This window comes from Volvox carteri (assembly GCF_000143455.1).
Source record: "Volvox carteri f. nagariensis unplaced genomic scaffold VOLCAscaffold_15, whole genome shotgun sequence".
Taxonomy (NCBI): Eukaryota; Viridiplantae; Chlorophyta; class Chlorophyceae; order Chlamydomonadales; family Volvocaceae; genus Volvox; species Volvox carteri.
This window is the reverse complement of record NW_003307558.1, coordinates 526,557-546,701: the sequence shown is the minus strand read 5'-3', so window position 1 is coordinate 546,701 and position 20,145 is coordinate 526,557. Positions and strand designations below refer to the sequence as shown.

Below are 20,145 nucleotides of genomic sequence, written 5' to 3'. Positions count from 1 at the left end.
CTCCTTCCCCTCCCTCATCACCGCTTAGAACTCCCTCTCTAGGGGCAGGGCAGTTTCTTCGGACCTCTTGGACACCACCGGCAAAGTTCACTTCTCTCACTTCCTCACGCATGTTGTGTTTCCCCTCCCCACGGTCCTCTTCTCCCCCCCCTCCCCCCTCCCTCCCTCAGCTGATCCATTCGGATTGTGAGAAGGTTGCCCCCACGCATGGCGCCACAAGCAGCGGGGGAGAAGAGTACATAACACAGCCCATCGAGACTCCGGATCGGATTTCAGCCGGACTAGGACTCCGGGTCTTTGTCGTCGTCGTCATCTATCGCGCCGCCTTCTGCCACCACCGCAGCCAACCCCGCAAAGGGCTGCCGCTGGCGGCCCGGCTGCGAGCTACCCGCGCTGTGGCGCTGTAGCGACGCTGCGGCCGAAGCGCCCAGCGCTGCCACCGCACATACCGCCGTGCCGATGCTGGCACCCGCGGTTTTCTCCTGCGAGACATCACCACCACAACCAACAACCACCGCCACCGCCACTATTAAAAACATATTTGCCAATAAAGACGGGAAGAGTAACAGTACCGCGACAGCCGTAGATTTAGCAGACGCAGCCCCGGGCCGGGTCATCAGGTCAGGTCACCCAGGTGGATGGTAGTGGGTGCGTCCACAAAGACGGAGGCACGGACAACCACACACGCCTACATGCAAGCAGCCTTTCGACAAACCTCGACAAACAACCTGCCGAATAAACCTTGGTGGTGAGGTGCGCGTGCGCCCTTCATGTCATGCACCACCCGACGTATCACACACCCACCCCACATCGCCACTCACCGTCAGGTTGAACGCCACCGCCCCCATCAGCGCCCCCCACCGCAGCCCCGCCTTGGCCGTTCCGCTGAGGCGCTCATGCAGCAGCAGCTGGCTCCAAGTGATCCCCACATGCGCCACACAGGACAACAGCATCAGCTTCACGGCGGGGACTGACAGCTCGTGGTCGATCTGGACGGGAGGGGCCGGGACGGGACGGGGGGGGGGAGGAGTTGCGATTGGGGCAACACAAGTCGATTTGCAAGTTAGAGAGCGATGCAAAAGGTCGCCACTGGAGAGGGAAATCAGAACTGCGAGGAAATCAGAAATGAACTGCCGGTTTTTTTCTTTAAAAAAAACAAGTCCTGTTAGCGCCATTGTGGGGTTCCAGGGGGGACGGAGGCCGCGGGAATGATCCCACCGTGCACCGTCCTTAACAGGGGCGTTCAGGAGCCCGGGAGGTCAAAGGAAGCGCCGGAAGACGACGACCAACACCGTCGCAGCTCCGCAGACAACTCATGTGTCGTGCACTTCCAGCATTTAGTACCTTACTGAGCGCGCAAAGGTACCGCCACCGCCCTGGGAGCTCAGCCCTGAGCCCCCCCTCCCTCCCTCCCTCCCTCCCTCTCCCTACCGCATGTCCCCAGGGGCCACCCACCCAACACACTCTCACGCCCCTCGCCACTCACGCCCCTCGCCACTCACAATTTCGTTGCCCTCCTGACCCAGGAATCCGATCATCAGCACCGGCAGTGCGGGCAGCCAGTTGATCAGCAGGGCCGTGGAGGGCGGGTTGAGGGAGCCCTCAGCGTCCGAAAGCCGCCGGATGAGGGCGGCTAGGTGGCCAAAGTCTGAGGAGGGACGGGACGCAAGGAAGGGAGGGAAAGACGAACCACGAACGAGTGAAGCTGCTGCCAGGGCAAGAGTGTACCAGACGTAGAACTTATCAAAAGGCGTTCTTGAAGGCGGCGACCAGGAAGGGGGGCGGAAAGGCAGTCAGTCGAACAGGCGACAGGAAGGGGGGCGGAAAGGCAGTCGAACAGGCGACAGGAAGGAGAGGCTCTCCCCTCTTCTCCATGACGCCAGCGGTTCATCTTTCAATCCCCTTTTCCATGATTTAATCCCTGAACCCGCTCCCGTCTCCCTCCTTCCCACCCCTCCTCTCGGCCTCAGTCCCGCCGCCGGCCCCGCACCTCCCCCTGGCAGCTTCCCCCCAAGCGACGGGTCCTCCTTCACAAGCCGCCAGCCCGTCTCAGCCAGCTTGGCGGCCGACCAGAGCACCAGCATCAGCAGCGACAACCAGGACAGCGTGTGATCCAAAATGACCTCCAGAGCTGCGCAAGGAGACAGAACAGGGCAGGAAACCGGCAAGGACACAAACACACATACAGACTTACTTGCACATACATTTAAGAGGTGCGGGTGGGTACTTGCGTTAGATGATGTCGGATCGGCACTCGTGCGCCGACACATTTTTACGGGGTGGGTTAGGTGGCCCGCATTCGCTCATTCCTGGTGCGCGTGCGCACGTGTCCACATCCACATAGCCGCAAGTTCTCCTCATCCCATCCCCCGACCCGACCCCACCCGATCCAAAACACGATCCGGTTCTGTCCCGACGCCACACGCCCACCCACGGGTCCCGGTGCCCCCGACCCTGATCCCCAACCTTCACCACTCACCTCACCTCACACGGCCCTCTCCCCCCACCATCGAACACGTGCACTTGCAGCTCCCTCAGCGTTTCCATTTGCCCTCGGAGCAACCGCAACAGCCCCGGAACACACCGTCATACTACATACCCCACTTTAGCGACGCTTCCCACCCCACCCCATCCCGCCCCGCCCCACCCCGACCACCCCACTATCACCCACCTGTGGCAGCTGCCGCCGCCGCGACCAGCGGGATGATCTGCGGCGACAGCAGTACGGAGCGCTTCCCCGCTGCCAGCGCCACCGCCGTGTCGATGAGCAGGGGGGCAGTGGCTGCCCAACTGAGCACCATGTTCACGGAGGAGTGCAGCAGAGCCCCGTACAGAGTCAACATCTGCGGCGACGGGGCACATAGTGGGGAGAGGCGAAGGGGGGACGGGAAATCATAACTGTAAGCAGGATAGGAGGATCAATTGCCGAGGTCCGAAGCAATGACGCGTGTTTCCATCATTCGGCAAGCTTGCTTGTGATGGGGGTGCGTTGAGGGAGAGGGGAAACGAAGCAGCGGGGTAGCGAGGAGGGGTAGGGGGTGCTACGAGGATAGGGGAGGAGCCGTGGCTAGGCAGTGAACAAGGACTGACCTGAACACCAAACAGGGCTGCACGCACGCTGCAGCCGCGCAGTGACTGCTGTGGGTTCTGGAGCACGGGGCGTATGTCGAAAATGTCGTAGGAATTTGAAAGCCAGAATGACAGACACACTGATGCCATATGCAGAAAGGACATGAGGCCGGGAGTCTTCATGGTTGTCAGGGAGCCCTGCGATGACCGTCAGCGGCATGGTCGTCGGACAATGGTTGCAATTTACGCAGCTAAGTAACGTGTCACACAGCCGTAAACCTTGCCGGCCAACCTTGACGAGAACGTAGATAGCTGCCTGGCAAGCGAGATAAAGTCCGCAGTATACGTACAGCTTGGTGCTTTCAAAGACCTCGCCGAAAGCAGCAACATCCTCAGGGAGGACCTGCTGCTTCGCCCGACGCCTAATCGAGCTCGTTGATTTCGTCTCTGCCCGGGGAATGCTTGGCGTGGTGGATGGAGGTGCCGTGACAGGAGCGAAAGGGTCTTGGGATCCTGCCTTTTTCTGCTGCATTGCTTTTTCCAAAAAATCAGCGCCAGCTTTCCTCAACGCCTCACGCCTCTGCTGATCTGGTTGTGCTGGGGCTGGGGCTGGCGCACTTAAAGCCGGGCTGCTGGAGACATTGGGCTCCGCCTGCCCAGCGCCTTTCTCTTGCTGAACAGGTTCAGGAGTTTCCATAGTGTCTACAGCTATTTACTTTAGTTACGCATGCATAGCAAAAACGAATAGCCGCTTTAAGCAAGCACAAGCCTAGAATCTCTGGAACATGCACACATAACGCCTTTGCACCAATCTTTTTAGCGCCCTGAAGTGATTCACAGCTGTACAGGTCAACGCTACCAAAGTTTTCGATCATGACGCAGGGTAAATCCCAAGGAAACCGCTCCCATGTACAGTACGGCGCTAACTGCTGTACGACGGCTATCCATTCGTTTGAGTGCACCAAGCCATATCCTCCAGGTAACCCCTGGTAGCAGCCGCGGCCTACATACAACGACTCAGCTACTCCTGACGACGCTTCAAGCCCAGTCCACCCAACGCTGTACAAGTCACCCCGCGACCACCGCCCAGGCGCTCCCAATCCTTCTACTCAAAACTGGCGCTGTCTACGTTCCATCAACTCTCCCTTCAACCGTCACCTACACAAACCACAACAGCAGGGGCCCTGGAATTATTGCGCACATTCCCTAGCCACCCCCTTCCCCTCCCTTCCCTGCTTCGTTTCTGCCTCTCTCCGGCACCTATGCACATCTACAAACCCACGTCTGGCCAGGGTGCTGTCCACATTATTTGCTCTCCCATCCCATCCCATTCCCTCCCATGCTTGTTGCGGCAGCGGCAGCGGCAGCGGCAACTGCTGTGCCGCTCCCTTTGACGCCGCCCCACCACTGCACGCCGCCAGCCAGCTACAGACCACAACGCTACTGCGACAGGCCCAGCTACAACAACCCCCCCGTTGCCGCCGGCTACAGCTCGGGAAACATGTATGTCGTCACCATGGCAGTCGCCTGAGCCAAGCTTAGTCCAGTTGCATTCGCCAGCGCCACCAGCTTCTGCCGCAGTGGCTCGTACGGCGCAAGCAGCAGCGCTGGATTTCGCCGTACAATGTCCCGCGCCTCCGCCAAGTCTAATTTGAGCATCCCCGCGAATGACCGAAGCCTCTCCAAACCTCCGTCCCCTCCGCCGCAAACACCACCGCTAAACAACACCCCAATGAAGCGGGGGTAGTTGAGCAGTACGGCAGCGGCGGCCTCGGCGTCGCAATCCAGAAGATCGGCGAGCGCCGTCACGCTCGCCCGTAAAGTGTCCGCAGTAGCAGTCGCAGTAGCGGAGGACCCGATGCCGCCGCCGTTGCCAGCCGTGGCAGCCGCGGCCGCGGCCGCTTGCAGCTGTCTTAGCTGATCTGCGAGGATGGCTCCGTCATTGCTGACACTCCCGGATCGTACGGCAGCCATTACAAGAGCCTCGACCTCGCTGGGCAGGCCGGCGACGGCGACGGCGGCGGTAGCACTCGCCGTGGCCGCGGCCGCGGCGGCGCCGCCGCCGGCCCGCTGCTGGCGCCCCTGCTTGCCGGCAGGCGGCGCTGCTACTGCCTCCGCTGCCGCGGATTGCTCGGGTTCAGCCGCCTCAGTTCGCTGTCCGCCAGCACGTGCGCTGGCAAACACCAGCTCCTCCAGGTCCTCTTCGCTTAGGTCCAAAAACTCCCCTCCGTCCTCATCCTCATCCTCCCCATCTTCCACGTTATCAATGGCCCCAATGTCGTTGCCGTACGTCTTGCTACTGCTACTCCTCCGTCCGGACGCCGCACGACCTTGTGCTGCCCCGCCCGGAGGCCTCGTACGCTGCTGCTGTTGCTGCTGCTGCTGCTCCTGTCCTTTGTGCCGCCGCCGCTGTGGTACTCCTTGCTGTGGTTGCTGCTGTTTGATCTGCTGGTGATGGTGGTGGTGTTGGCGGTTATGACCAGATGCGGATGTGGATGTGGATGTGGATGCTGCGACATGCGGCTCCCGCTCATGCAACGCCATGTCTCCGCTGGCGCCCCTTCCGCTACTGTTGCTACTGCCATTGCGGCTGCTACTGCCGTGTCCGAGCTGCAGCTGCAGGGCAGAAGCGTGTGTGTCGGCTCCCGGTTCAATGGGCCCGGATGGGTAAGGGACTTTGTGCCATCTTCTGGGCTTTGAGGGGACACCCCCGGGGCCGCCCATTGCCAGACGGCGATATCTGGCCTGCGGCTTGGGTTGTAGCTGCCCTGCATCGCTGCCGCCGGTGCCGCCGGCAGCACTGTTGCGATCCTCGCGTCCGCGGCCGCCAGCTGGCTCTAACCCCGCCGCTACCGTTGCTGCGAGTTTTGTCGTCCGTAGGGTCAGGCGCCATGATCCGCTGCCCCAACCTGCTAGCCGGCAGGAGGATGCGGTCGTGGATTGACACGCTGGGCAGCGGCCCCAAGACGAGGAGGGTGTGAAAGCTAAACGAGCGCCGGCAGCTGCAGGTATGGGGGTTATCGCTTTATGAAGTGCTTGTGGAATTGAAGGTGCTGCTTGGAAACCAGCAGGACAAATTGCAAGGGGACGCCGCATTCCTGGGAACCAGCAAGCCGGGCTAGGTACTAAGCCACGGCAATTTTCTATACTTTTTTATGGTGTTGAGATTGGACGTCTTTCCAGCTACCTAGCTTCTACAGCCGCCGTGGAAGCAAAGGCACGGACTTCAACTTTTCAGCGTACGAAACATGGCTTTTGTTTTTAGGGATTATTAGGCTAAGCATGACCACCTTCCAAAACAAATGAAGTCTGAGCTCTCTCCATACTTATTTGACAAATTCGGTTAGTGGTTGGAATGCATCCATGCATCTGTGCCAAATACAGTACCTGCCTAGACTCATTCATAGTTACGCTAGCCTGATTGTGGAAATTGCGCCTGCTAGCCTAGCTTCCGCTGCTTGCCTTGAGGCCCCACAGCCACTTACATATTCGTAACGCCATGAGCCTGCTTCTAGGACACAGAATAGCCAATACCATCTGTCAGGGCTTTAAGCATTGCACGCCCATTGTACCACCCGGGCAAGCCTGGGCAATCAGCAAGCGCTCGCTTGCGGATGCGGAGTTAGCCACGAACCTCCAAAATAGGAGCACCATCAGCCCTGGAGCGATGTGCACATCACCAAGCGTTGCCTCTTTGCCGCCTTCCAAACGGCGAAGGTTGCACCATGTCGCCGCTGGCTCGCCATCCGCTCAGGCAGCAGTGACCACAGCTCCCAGGACCGCAGCGGGCGCCAAACCACAGTCAAAGCCGCAGACGACTAAGTCCCAGGAGGACGGCTTGTGGCTCATCGTGGGGCTGGGTAACCCGGGCTCGAACTACGATGAAACACGTCATAAGTGGGTTGGGCAGTGGAGTTAAGCAACAGGAGTTGAGGGCCGATTACCTTGGACGGAAAGAAGGGTAGAACGGAGGAGAAAGATATATCTAATAAAACGGCCCCAGAGCGAGGACTGGGAACTGGGGCTGTGTGCGTCCCTGTGAGTCCCTGTGTGCATGTTCGTACACATGCATGACGTATGCATGCGTACGTATTTACATATGCATGAATCAGGATGTTGCATAGTCGCATAGTCGTCCGTCTCTCGCCTCTCCGCAAACTTGTTCAGCACATCCACATGCATTTCTCCCGCTTTACGTTTCGACACTTTAACGACACTCCCCCCCTTCAAACACACACACACTCACACACACACACACACACACACATGAAAGACTGAGAGAGTGACCTGTTCTCACAACAGCTCTGACCGGATCTACGCGGCATGGTGTTTGCGAGGGGGGAAGAAAAAGGAGACCCCGCCTCCTCCTGCTATTTTGGACGGATATACGGACGAACAGATGCAACCCTGGTCGACCAATGCACTTGTTTCTCGTTGCATTGTCATTCGGTGGTCCCCACCCCCTCCACACACACCCTCTTCCCCCTCTCCCCCCCTCCCTCTTCCCCCTCTCCCCCCTCCCCCCGCCCCCACATATGGACCACAACGTAGCGTGGGTTTTATGGTAATCGACGAGCTTGCTCGCCAGGCGGGTATCGACTGCCGCAAGCTTGAGAAGAGCGCCGCAGTGGGCAAGGGGGAGGTGCATGGCAAGCAGGTGAGCTGCCGTCCGGGGGGAGCTGGATCAGGTGCGTGTGAGGCGCACGGGGGGCCGCACGGGGGGGGGGAGAGGGGAGGTGAACAACGGGCCCTGTGTTGCGTCACGCCCGCGTCGCCTCGCGTAACGTTACGCGGTGTCCCCAGTGGTGATCACTGATCTCCGTACTGCACTATTACGAGGTCCTCCTCCGTATTGCGGCTCCTGGCCGCTCTCCCGTACGTCCCCCCACGTCCCCCCCACGTACATACCCTCATGGTTGACACACGGTGCTGCTGCTGGGTTCCCAGGAGATCCTTTGGAACTAGGAGAAAGGGGAGAGGAGGTCCTTGCCCGGTTTTTCTGGGCCCTATGTATCTATGTACGTTTGTATGTATGCATGTATGTACGTATGTATGTATGTGTGTATGTATGTATGTATGTGCAGAGACACATACATACTCCCCCCCTTTCCCCCCTCCCCCCCGTCCAGGTGCTGCTGGTGAAGCCGGTGACCTTCATGAATAACTCTGGGGAGAGCGTGGCGGCCCTGGCCAAGTTCTACCGGGTGCCCCCGAGCAGGGTGCTGGTGGTGTCAGATGACCTGGACCAGCCGGTGGCGCAGGTGGGCGGGTGGGCGGGTGGTTGGGGGGGCCGGGGAGGGGCGGGGAGGTAGGTCGTTCTCCCCCTCCGCCCCCCTCCCTCCCCCCACATTGGACTTATTGGCGACAACCTGCCCCTCCCCTCCCCATGCTCACACCATGCACTGCATCACTAACGCTTGCTATAACCGCATCCCTGCTCGCGCCATGCGTATGCCCCGCCCCCGCCCCCGCCCCCGGCCCACTCCGTCCCGGCCCGTGTGGGTTCCTGTGGGCTCCGTCAGGTGCGGATCCGCGCTAAGGGCGGCCACGGCGGCCACAACGGCCTGAGGTCCATCATCGACCGGATGGGGGGCGCACAGGACTTCCCCCGGATTAAGGTGGGGCGGTGGGGGCCAGGGGGGGGGTATGGGGGGGGGAGTTTCCTGTGAGCATGAGGGTCACATCGGAGCTGTGGTGTTAGTGGCTGAGTGGGAGTGCGGGTGTGGGTGCGTGTATGCGGGTGTGGGTGCGGGTGTGGGTATGCGGGTGTGGGTATGCGGGTGTGGGTGCGGGTGTGGGTATGCGGGTGTGGGTATGCGAGTGCGGGTGCGGGTATGGGCCGCTGCCCTCTGCTGGGGTGATCCCGCCCAGGGAGGATTGATGAGGGGCACGTCACTTAAATCTGGGGGCCGGAGTGCAGGCTGTCGCTACTGCATTGGCGCACTGGTGTGTGCTGTGTGTGTTGGTGTTGCTCACGCCCGTTGAGACCTGCCGCCACCGCCGCCATCGCGGTCCGGTGATGTGATGTGATGCGCAGGTGGGCATCGGACGGCCCTCCGGCCCCATGCCCATCGCCACGTATGTGCTGCAGCCCTTCAGTAAAGCGGAGCGACCGGATATCGACCTCGCTGTGCAGGTGGATTGAGGGGAGGGGAGGGGAGGGGAGGTCACCGTTTGGCTGGGGACTGCATCGCCGTACGTTGGGGTCACGTACACATCCCCCCACCCACCATGACGCACACATACACACACGGAAACCCTAAGTCATACCTGATTTATAAGTGTAAAATCCTAACCACACGTCGCTGGACTATTCGGAACTTGTTTCGGTATGAAGTTTTCCATGCGCCCTGGACCCCGTCATTTTCCTCACTGCGGCCCACCTTACCTCTTTCCTGGATTACATCCCCCTCCCTCCAACCCCCCCTGGCAGCAGCTTCACTCGTTCGTGGTTCGTCTGTCCCCCAACCCCACACATACACACTCCCTCCCCACCTTCTTCCCGCCGCCTCCCTCCCTCCCCCCACCTTCCCAAATCAGGAGAGTGTGGCGCTGGTGAAGAGCGTGTTGGCGCTGGGGCTGGAGAAGGCCGCCTCGGGGCAGCGGATCTAGCTAGCAGAGGGGGCAGGTCATGTGGTTGGCGTGTGGGCCGGGATGGAGCCGGGGGCCGGGGGGGGGGCGGGAAGGGGGCCCGGAGGCGGGGCCGGGGCCGGGGCCGGGGAGTTGAAGGGAAGCGGGCGGAGGGTTCAGAGCCGAGGTGGTGTTGACGCTGGTGGTGGGTGGTGGGGAAGGGGCGCGTCTTACCCCGTACATCCTACATTGATGATTTTTGTGCGGCATCGGTGCGTAGAGGTGTAGTTTTTCAGCGGCGGTAGAAAGTGGGCGCGGGTTTTTCTCCCGGTGAGCCATAACCCGGAGTTAGGTACGGCTAGGCAATGCTGTACAGTGCTGTACAGACGGTAAAATGAAGGGACACAGAAAGTGGTGACAGTGGAGGGGAGCGAAGTTGAGGGAGAGTGGAGAGTGGAAAGTTTGTTTGCCGCGTAAAGTAATGCAGTAGAGAGAGAGAGAAGGTACATATGGCGATTATGTGGCCTTGGGGTTTGGAGTCTGCGGCGTGGCGTGGAGTGAAGGTGGAGTGATAAGGTGTCTGGTATAGCTGGCGGCGGCAGCGGTGCCATTTCCGTGTACCGTCTGACCACGTGCACAGATGCGCATCAGGACTGTCTGCAGCGCCCGGAGTCCCCGCTGAGGCAGAGGCGGCCGCGGCTCGGCAGTGGCTTAGAGATTTGAAAGAGTGAAGCGTTCCAGGGCAGGTGAGGCACGGCAGGTGAGTGAGAAGAAGAAATGAAGGGAGCTGTGAGACCGGAAGACAAATTACTTAGCAAGTCGGTTAACAACCGTATTTTGGTTCTCGGTTAATGCTGTGAAGTAACATCCTGCCCATGATGCCAGGATTGGAAGGGGGGGAGGAGGAGGCCCCCAGAGCTTGGTGGACACGTGGCGCATTTGGGGAGGGTATGGGTGGGCGGCTTGGCATGGCGCTTCATTACAGTCATCCATCCACACAGCATGTGGGTGTACGTGTTGAGGGGCAGTGCGGACTGGTTCGGTCGGTTGGAGCGCGTTAGGGGAAGACATAGGAATTTCCGCGATCCATTGGAGAAGACGTCAGTCAGGTTGGACCGAAGACTTGCGCTGGCTTGGACTGGACTCCATGAAACGCGGTTCGGTGGAAAAGCTTTAACTGGTGTTCGTTCATGTGTGGTTATGGAAAAGTAGCTGCAGGCTTGTGGGCTTCGGCTTGGGTTTCAGCGGTTGAGCGGTTCAGCGCCCAGCGAGTTTCGGTTACGAATTCCGATCCTATGATGTGGTCCCATAGCTGCTGTAGGGAGGCCGGTAAGCTGTTCAAGGGCAGTAACAGGTTGCTAAGGAATTTTATTTGTGGCATCTTCTGGCTTGCGTATGGCGCCTCACTCGGCTGTGCGACAATCCCCCGTTTCTTTAACATTAAACACTGTCAGGCATTCGGCTAATATTCATGTACGATTCTGCAAATGCATCGTCTGCTTCGGCTTGTCGAAACCAGATAGTCCATGCAACTGCTTGCCTCTAGTCCGCAATTGTTAAGTATACTTAACAAGTGGGCAGTTTCCTGCTTCACCTTCTTACATTCGATCCTTAAACGTGCTTATTATTTTGATCAATTTGGTAACGATGTGAATGGACGATGCAGTGTACGATACAGTGCTGACTGATTTGGCAAGCGGACGTGACCAACAAGCGGTGCAAAGCACAGTGCAGTTTCTCTTAGTATATGCTTACGGTATTATTGACTTTGCAGTTTTTAAAAGAAACACGGAAGTCACATTAGAACGTAACTTTGGTCGTGCAGTCGGTTTCGAGACATCATTGAAATGCGTCGCTATGAGTGATGAGCAGATCGGGACAAAGCGCCCGGGCGCGTTTAAAATGGAAGGGCCTGCCTACCTTGGCCTTGCAAAAGCATTCCGATTAGCTTAAATGGCTGAAATTTTTTAGCATAACAGAGGTCTTGTGTGGGCCCGCAAATCCTCGAGCTCACCACGGGCGGGGGTGGCAAAAGGAGCAAAGGCCCTGTACTGCCTGAGGCGGCCTAATGACTGCTCTGTTATCCGCCAACACTGCATCAGATTCTTTCCTTTACAGCTTCACACCTGCAGCCGTCGGCCGTGGAGGTACGCTTTCCTTACCAAGCGCATGTGGTCCCCTTCCACTGCCCGTCACAAATGTTCGACAAACAAATTGCGCTTTGTTGCTGTTCGCGCACACCTGTATCCCAGCATGACAACATTCCTTCCAGCAAATCCAACTGCTTCCTCTTTCGTAACGCAGGAGTTGGCCCCGTCGCAAGTTCATCCTCCAATTCACCAGGACAGTTGACCGGCTCGCGGAGACTTAGAGCGTACTCGGTACCAGGGGAGCCAATCCTTCCTATTCCGGAGGGTGGAGAAGGCCACTCGTAAGACGGGGTTTAATTCCCGCGGTTGAACCTCCCCTCTTTAACGTGCCATCCTGCCATGTTCGGGGCCGCCCAGCGTGCAGCACGATCTGGGGCGAGGTACCCCAGCAGCGGGGCCAGCTACTCCCCTCATGTTCCCGACATTCGCCCATGTCTAGACCAAACAGGATGTGCCTGAATGTATCGAAGCGTCCACTTCCAGTTCCCCCTCAAGCGCCTGGTCACTGCGCCCACTGTCAAGCCAGCGACATCCCGCCTCGCCCTCCCGCCACCGCAGGGATCTCCAAGGCATCGCCCTCAGCACGTCCCTCAGCGTGCCCGCCATGCCAGTCGGCCGAGCGGCCGCCCTAGGAATGAGCCGATGCGGCAGCGCTGATCGGAGCCAGCAGCAACAGCACCACCACGGCACCAGCAGCAGCCTCAGCAGTGCTGCGGCGCTCAGCGTCAATAACCTCGCCGGCGGCGGGGCTGCGGCAGCCATGCCAGTGATCGGCGGCGGCGGCGGCACCAGCAGTGAAAGGATTCTGCCACCGATGCGGCACAGCATCAGCGGGAATCCCGGTATCGGGCTGCCGAAGCTGGACTTACCCTTCCTGGCGTTTGGCGGAGGGGGAGGTACCGGCGGCGGAGGCGGAGGTGTGCCACTCGAACGGCCCGTGCTGGGGCTGTCCAGCTCAGGCCGCCGCTCCCTCAGCGGTACCTTATGTGAGGTACAGTCGGTATCGGCGCCGGCGTCTTTCCTGGACCTGCCGTCGCCGCCGCCGCCGACGGCAGCAGGGCCATTCGAAGGCTCGGCGCCGCCGTCGCCGCCCCGAAGCGGTGCACCTGCGGTATTGGCGCCGCTCCGAGTAAGCGGTGTATTCGCCGCCAGCGGGGCCGGCGGCTGCGCCGCCGCCGCCGCGCCGTCTTTTTCCTCCGGCCCTGCTGCTGTTGGGGAGTCTTCAGGTGGTGGATGGTGTGGCGGCGGCGGCGGCGGCGGTTTGTTATCGTCCAGCAGCAGCCGTCGTCACACGAGCTCTGCTGGACTCTCGGAGGGTGGCAGCTTTCCGCCGCAGCCGCCTCCCCAGGGGTCTTTACTGCCGTGCACATCGGAAGGGGCCGTGGCGTCCCCCCTGACACCGGGCCTACCCTACGGCAGCCCCTACGGGCCACCACGCCGCTCACACAGCCTCACAGGCTCAGGCGGCGGCAGCAGGCTTCTGGCCGACAGCGACGGTGGCAGTGCGGGCGGCAAACGGATATCAGATGCCAGGGAGGGCCCTTCCGAGGGCGCAAACAGAGCGTGTGGCAGCAGCGACGGCGGCGGCGGCGGCGGCAGCGGGGACGCCACCGTGAACAGCTCGGCAGCGAAGGCGCTGAACGATATCACGGCCGACCTTCAGCGGTCGACCGGGGCGCTTCTAGCGCTGCGTGCGCCTGCTTTCCGGTCGCGGTCATCACCGCCGCCGTCAGCGGGCGCTGCAAAGGCGGCTGCGAGTGCCGAAGCGTCCGTCGCAGCGGGGCCGCCTGCGGCGGCGACGGTTCCGCCGCTCTCGCGTACGACGCTGACGGCGCTGAAGGAGTCGGCACCGGAGCTGCAGTGGGCGCTGCGGGTATCTGTACGGCGGTTTTTTCACATGCTACGACAGGAGCTGTCATCAGCGGTGCCTGCGGGGCGGCAGCAACTTGGCAGTACGATACACGAGGCGTGGGCGACGTTGGATGCATACTACGAGAGTACAGCTGGTACGGCACCGTAGAGTCGTACACGGAAAGTTCTCAGTTGGCTGTCATTGGTGTTTGTTGGCGGGGTGTGTTACACGGCGGGCAAAGGTCGCCCTGGGAAAGGACGGCGAGCACCGGGGGCCTGACCAACGCAGCGCAGGGCCGGGCGCGCGGCTTCACCGTTGTTGTTGTTGTTGTTGTTGTTGTTGTTGGTGGTGGTGGTGTCCTGTGCTTGTGCTGTTCGTTGTCATGCAGCCCTGAGAGCGCGAAGGGGCGAAATCGGGGTTTGATGGCGGTGATGCACTGCCCCGCATGTGACTGTCCCCTCCCCTGAACATCATGTATTGCGGCATATCATCACCATCACCACCACCATCACCATCACCACCACCACCACCATCACCACCACCATCACCACCACCACCACCATCATCATCACCATCACCACCACCACCATCATCATCATCATCACCATCACCACCATCATCATCATCATCATCACCATCACCACCACCATCATCACCATCATCTTCTTCTTGCTGATCTCAGAACTCGTGGAAGCGCTGGTGGAGAACGCATTGGATGTGACGGCGGCTCAGGCGCCGCCGCCGCCGCCACCTCGAACGTCGGCCAATCCAGACAGGCAGCAGCGGCAGGTGGATGCGGCCGGCAACGGCGTCATCATCGAGACCGAGCGCGCGGCGGAAAAGCTGAGGGTGAGGGGGCTGGGAGTGTATCGGGGACCGGTTCGCTTCACGCTGGGATGTAGCCCAGGCAGCCCGCGATCGACGATGACAGGATTGAACACCCGCTTTGGGGGCCCACGTCTCACCGGTCGGAGAAATGCGCATCAAGAATAATAGTTGGCTGTAGCTTTGATGTGGGCCCTGCCACAGCCTAGTTGGCGGATTTCATCATGTTACTCCTGCTGCTTTGATCCTCAATACGCCAGGTAATGTCTTTAAGCTTCAGTCAATAACGCACTCTCTCGCGCGCGCAATGTACGACTTTCTTTTGTACGACGGTGTGTGCCGTATTTCCCAGGCCGCCAACGAGGAACTCCGGAAGCAACTGGAGGAGTGTAGGGCCCGTCTGGCGGAGTCAGAGACGCGGTTGACGGCGGCGGCAGCCCGCGGTGCACAACCCGGCGGCGGCGGCGGCGCTGCAGCAGCCCCGCGACCGCCCCCGGCGACGACGGTGACGCCACCTCTGGAGAGTTGCTACGGCACGTCCCCTAGGTACGACATCGAAGTGCATTTTTTGGGAGAATACGCCTTGAAAATTTACAAGTCATTTATTGTGAAGCACACGGGGATACGGCCCCACAGACTTTGCGGTCCCTCTCCCGGCATATGCCCTTGGTGAACCTTTCCACCTTTCCAAACTCATGAATTCTGTTATCTGATGTGATGCTGGACGATCTGGACTTTTATAAGCTGGATGGTTTTGTAGTTTTGCGACCTCGACATATCGCATCTTCACCTGCCTCTTCTTCGCAGTCCTTAATGTTGTGTGTTAGCCATTACTCGGCTTGTGACCCATGGGTCACTCACTGCGACGAGTATCTGCCTGTGGTTTGGACCCTCCGATAACAGGCGTGGGAAACACGCCGTTGTTCAGCCGAGCCGAGACGGCGTCGCGCCGACAGCTTCCGATGGCACTGACGGCGCCACGGGTCGAACTCCCGGTGGCGGCCGCGGCGCCGCCGCCGTCGCGTCACCGGCGCCCGCATCCCCGGCGGCGGCTGCGACAGCCAGTCGTCCACCGCCAGCCACGAACGCATGCGAACGGCCGCTACGGCGCTTCGAAAGATCTGCCGTACTTGCTCGCGGTGCGACATGCGATGTGATGGTGATTGAAGAAGACGACTCAGATGGTGACGATGATGCCGACACTGCAGAAGGCAGCGTCGACGCCCGGCGGCACATGTTGACGTACCATTCGGCGTCTTTCGCGGAATGGGTGCGGGGCGCGCGGCGAAGGTAGGGCCCCGCCCCATGCACTGGTCAGCGCTGATGCGGGCTTTATGTATTACTTATGGGGATATCGCCGTCGCCGCGATCATAATGCTGGTTGTGGTAATGACGGTGGCGGGAGTGGTGGTTGTGTTCTTAGGAAGGCGTCCTTGTGCATGATGAGGAGCGGCAGGGCGCGGCAGGAGAGGGAGAAGGGGCCAAGTAACCAAAGCAGGCTGTGTTCATGGCCTCCGGATTGCCTATATATATAATTGCCTATATACATACCATATATATAATCTGCTTGTTGTCATACGTGAAACAGCACAACGTGGGAGCAGGTAGAAGTAACGAGCTCTGTCCATACTCTGCTCGGGGTGAGTTGAGCTTGTGTGTCTGTAGCTGCTTCCTACTCTTGCTCTATGTTTCGGTTGGAGAGACTGGTCGACATCTGTATACACACCTCTGGAATGCGCGAGAGAAAGTCATTCCTGAAGGCCTCAAGGTCGCGCTCGGGGAGCGCTCTGGAGACTGCGGCTGCGGCCACTGCTACTAAAACTAAACGTATGGATTGGCTGGCGGGCTGCTGCCGATTCCAAGCAGCGCTTTCTACCTCAAGATTGAGTCCATGAGCGCTGCTTTTTCTTTTCCTCACTCAGCTGAGCGACTATTATTATTGTTATTATGACCCGGGTTCACGAGGCTCCGCAGCCGGCAAAGCCGGGAGGGATGGCTTTCGGCATCATGTGCTTTTGCATCTGCGGCTGGTTGGATACCACCTGGTACCGTGTCCGTGTATTAACATTTTGTTGGCGGTACAATTTGCTGTGACTATGCATCCCACCTAGGAGGTGCTGCTGCACCCCTTCCCATTCCCAGCCACACCGTTAGAGGCTACCGGAGGTACCGGAGAGGTTCCTATTGGAGATGGTGAGGGGCTGAGGTCCCGACCCTCTATAGAGACGTGTAGTTTGGAGAGAGGAGAGGAGATCGGCGCGCCCTCTAGTTACTGGTGGGGACCCGCCGTCGCGCCGCCGCTTTCACACATATATATATACGACCAACGCTGCTGCTGCTGCTGCTGCTGCACGTAACGCTGTACATATAAAGAGTGTGCATTATTTGTGATTTGCGCGCAACCATACAATTGGGTGCTGTGCGGACTATTGATTTATGTCATATACCACCTCTTGACGGTGTGAATAATTTTCGACGTCATCACTAGAAGTGTGTGGCGCGGGCCCGTCACGGTGCGGGCCAGGGTATACTTATTGCGCATTTGCATACTGGTCTTTGACCCCTCGCCCTCGGGTAAGCAAGAATCTTCAGGACAAACAAACAAACATACATACGCCCGCTTACGCGCAACCCGAATGCCACTCATCTTCCTCGCAAACACAAGGCAACAGGGCCCCCACGTCACTCGCGCGTATACGGCAAAAGCCCCAAACCCCGGTTGTGAGCTCCCAACGGACCGAGACAAAGGAACCTCCACCTCCACCTTCCACAAGCACCCACCGCACCACATCACAACACATCACAGCTCAAAAAGCGTCTCACCTCACAATACGATCCTCCAACTACCTCCGGTACTGAGAGGAATATCTAAGTGTACGGCACCGCAGTACACTACAGTTCTTCCCCCCCCCCAGGCAAAGATCAAGAAGACACCCACATGCCCCACGTCTTGGTTCGGGATTGTGTGTTCGCCCGATTCGGTTAAGCTGGTATAGGAAGTCCCTGGAAAATAGTCCCTAGGCGACGGTGTATTACTGTTTTTCGTGAATTGTGTGTCTGTCATTTGGCGCTTCCAGGGCTCATTTCGGTGGGACAGCTTCAGGAGCGTCAGGAGCCAAAACAGACAGAAATATTCCAGTGAGTGCCAGTGCCTTATATGGGGTCCACAGGCCGCCATACACACACGCCGCTGATCACCGGCTCCCCTCCCCCCGGCCCAAACACCGCACGGTAGCCATTGAAGCGGCGCGCAATACCACCGCCTCCGTGCCTTGTAAACCGAAACAGCCGCGCCAGCTTGCCGCCACTACCACGCCACCCCCGGCATGTACATGTACTGTTTTGTCTATCTATAAACGCTTTTAACACACACATGTAACACACACACTGTCTATAAGTGCTTTTGCTGAAACTGCTGATAGCCGCAGTGCCCGTGCCTGTGTGCGCAAAGCATGTTCATGTATTGCTTTGTAATGGCCTTGAAAAGGCGTTAAGGTGGCGTGTAAAGCACCAGGATGGTGGCGTCTGCGATGCTGTAATACTGCCGCCTTTTCCGCTCTCAGGACTGCTCTACTGCTGCGAGTGCTAATGGGCTGGTTGCACTGATGCCGCTCCCACGTCGTCTGGGGCTTCACGATGCGGCTCCTCTGTGGCGGCTCCTCTGTGGCCTAGACGCGACATTGCTGCTACATGGTATATGATGTCGGGTGACGTAGCTGTCGCTTCTGCTGGTGGTGGTGCTGCAGCGTCAGCGGCGGTGGTTGTGGCGGGAGCAGTTGCCCAGGAAACGATGTTGCTCGCGCGCTCACCCCGTATCGACAAACGCAGTACGCCTGTACATCTTTACCCTCCTCCTGTTGCCGCCAGGAACCTGTCACGCCGGTTCCTGGCGCTTCCTGTCGTGTCCAGGAAGGTTTGCCATTCGCAAACACGGGACGCTCGAGGACTCCACCAGGCTAACCATGCGCCTCCTGGCTACCTGTCCTGATGCCCCGGTACTAGCTGCCGCCCTAAATTTGCTGCCACTGCCGCCGCAACAACGACGTACAGTCACTTCCTTTGCTGCCACTGCCGCCGCAACAACGACGTACAGTCACTTCCTTTGCTGCCACTGCCGCCGCAACAAACGACGTACAGTCACTTCCTTTGCTGCCACTGCCGCCGCAACAAACGACGTACAGTCACTTCCTTTGCTGCCACTGCCGCCGCAACAAACGACGTACAGTCACTTCCTTTGCTGCCACCGCCGCCGCGCTCTCAAGAATCGCCGCTTGGCAGCTCCAAAACCATCTCAAACCACGGGTCGCGCCCGTGCACGACATCCGAGGGCCCCGCTAACGTAAACCCCGCCTTCTCGTACAGTCCGATCTGCGTCCGGGCCGCAGGTGCAGGTGAGCAGGGCGCGTGTCGGGCGAGAGGGATGGGGCGGGGGACCAACCGATGGTGACAGCTGGCCCATCCGACTTTGAATATCTAACGCAATTACACCAGGCGCGGCGCCAGAGCCTAAACCATCAACAACATGTGTGTGTAACACCATTTGAGTTACCACTTAGGGAAAAAGGCGTACCCATGCGTAGCTGCCGCTTTTCCGCCTTCCCCGTCCCCTTCACTCTTTTCCCACCCCAACAGGCAGAGACACCCGCGCCTGGGCAAAGTAATAGAGGTGCGCGAACGGTTTACACACAGCCTTTCCCTGTTGAGTCCATCGCTAGCTTACTCTCGGTATGAATATTCCGACTATACAGTGCTGGGCATTGAGCGAAACTACTATAGCTGACATACATACAGATACAAAGATGTCGATAACTTTCGGGGGAAGGTTGCTTTGGGTTTTGGCAGCTGTTTTTTGGTGCTCTGGCAGCTGGCGTTTATGTCTAGGGTGCGTGGGGCACCATGGACATAATTCCCTCCCTCGACTCCCTCCCTGGCCCTGACACTCCTACATCCTCCCTGGAGGGCTCACCAGGTCCTGTTTGCAAATGAGCCGTATCGCTTGAAGGTGGGGGGTCGTAGCCTGCACGTACGGCACGTACGCACGGAGCAGCCGCGTGGCCAGGCCCTTACGGCGCAGCCCCGCCTCCACCACCACTGCACCATAACATCACGCGGGTGATGAAATTCATGTTGATGGTGATGATGGTGGAATGGGATCGTAGGACAGCGGCTGTGGCGGCGGGTACGGATACTGCCTGGGCGCTGCACAGCTGGTAGTGTGCACTGCCCTAGGGTTGGGGTTATTCGTTTCCTGTGCGCACCTGAGTGGATGCACAGGAGGGCACCCTCCTGGTCGTGCGTGGCCATGGACTCGTGCGTCAATCGCCCGGCATTCGTGCATGTGCCACAAACATATCCCACGACCTCCGGTTCTGCTCCACCGTCACGGCATTGCATCGCTACCATGAAAACGTTGGGGGCGCTAAGAATGCGGAACTCTAGTTTTTGAAAAGTGGCAGCTTCATCAGCTGGGTACGACGACGATTCAAGCTCATGAATGCGGATTAAATGTTCTGGTTGTACTGGCGCAAAGAATATCGTATTGCCTAATGACTGATATTGTTCCAGAATGTGGTTGCTTTCTTCTTCGGAAGTGGCCATTTTTTGCGCTCGGCTGGGATTACAGTGATAAAATCAATTGCGTCATCGGAGGGTTTTGTTCATCGGTATTGCTTTAACCTT

At 59.1% G+C, this 20,145-nt stretch overlaps 5 protein-coding genes across 5 annotated transcripts; 2 read left to right on the top strand and 3 right to left on the bottom strand.

Annotated features, from left to right (window-relative positions):
• Positions 1 to 281: 281 nt before the first annotated feature.
• On the bottom strand, positions 282 to 3,601 carry VOLCADRAFT_117297 (uncharacterized protein; the record flags this gene model as incomplete). Its single annotated transcript, XM_002949561.1, has 7 exons — positions 282 to 482; positions 822 to 989; positions 1,503 to 1,648; positions 1,991 to 2,131; positions 2,672 to 2,843; positions 3,091 to 3,267; positions 3,362 to 3,601. The coding sequence occupies 7 exons, from the start codon at positions 3,599 to 3,601 to the stop codon at positions 282 to 284; spliced, it is 1,245 nt and encodes a 414-aa protein (XP_002949607.1).
• Positions 3,602 to 4,554: 953 nt separating this feature from the next.
• On the bottom strand, positions 4,555 to 5,962 carry VOLCADRAFT_90013 (uncharacterized protein; the record flags this gene model as incomplete). Its single annotated transcript, XM_002949560.1, has 2 exons — positions 4,555 to 5,685; positions 5,912 to 5,962. The coding sequence occupies 2 exons, from the start codon at positions 5,960 to 5,962 to the stop codon at positions 4,555 to 4,557; spliced, it is 1,182 nt and encodes a 393-aa protein (XP_002949606.1).
• Positions 5,963 to 6,736: 774 nt separating this feature from the next.
• On the top strand, positions 6,737 to 9,214 carry VOLCADRAFT_59597 (uncharacterized protein; the record flags this gene model as incomplete). Its single annotated transcript, XM_002949670.1, has 5 exons — positions 6,737 to 6,966; positions 7,621 to 7,726; positions 8,199 to 8,330; positions 8,592 to 8,687; positions 9,107 to 9,214. 5 exons carry the CDS (start codon positions 6,737 to 6,739, stop codon positions 9,212 to 9,214), a joined length of 672 nt encoding a protein of 223 aa, XP_002949716.1.
• Positions 9,215 to 11,707: 2,493 nt separating this feature from the next.
• On the top strand, positions 11,708 to 17,492 carry VOLCADRAFT_104365 (uncharacterized protein; the record flags this gene model as incomplete). The annotated part of the gene is made up of 8 exons (XM_002949669.1): positions 11,708 to 11,786; positions 11,983 to 12,070; positions 12,348 to 13,795; positions 14,324 to 14,490; positions 14,819 to 15,012; positions 15,370 to 15,756; positions 16,623 to 16,659; positions 17,382 to 17,492. The coding sequence occupies 8 exons, from the start codon at positions 11,708 to 11,710 to the stop codon at positions 17,460 to 17,462; spliced, it is 2,481 nt and encodes an 826-aa protein (XP_002949715.1). The 3' UTR covers positions 17,463 to 17,492.
• Positions 17,493 to 18,609: 1,117 nt separating this feature from the next.
• VOLCADRAFT_104364 (uncharacterized protein) lies at positions 18,610 to 20,135 on the bottom strand. Its single transcript, XM_002949559.1, has 3 exons — positions 19,725 to 20,135; positions 19,433 to 19,557; positions 18,610 to 18,834 (listed from the first exon to the last, which is right to left on the bottom strand). The coding sequence occupies exons 1-3, from the start codon at positions 20,062 to 20,064 to the stop codon at positions 18,724 to 18,726; spliced, it is 576 nt and encodes a 191-aa protein (XP_002949605.1). The 5' UTR covers positions 20,065 to 20,135; the 3' UTR covers positions 18,610 to 18,723.
• Between the last annotated feature and the right edge of the window lie 10 nt (positions 20,136 to 20,145).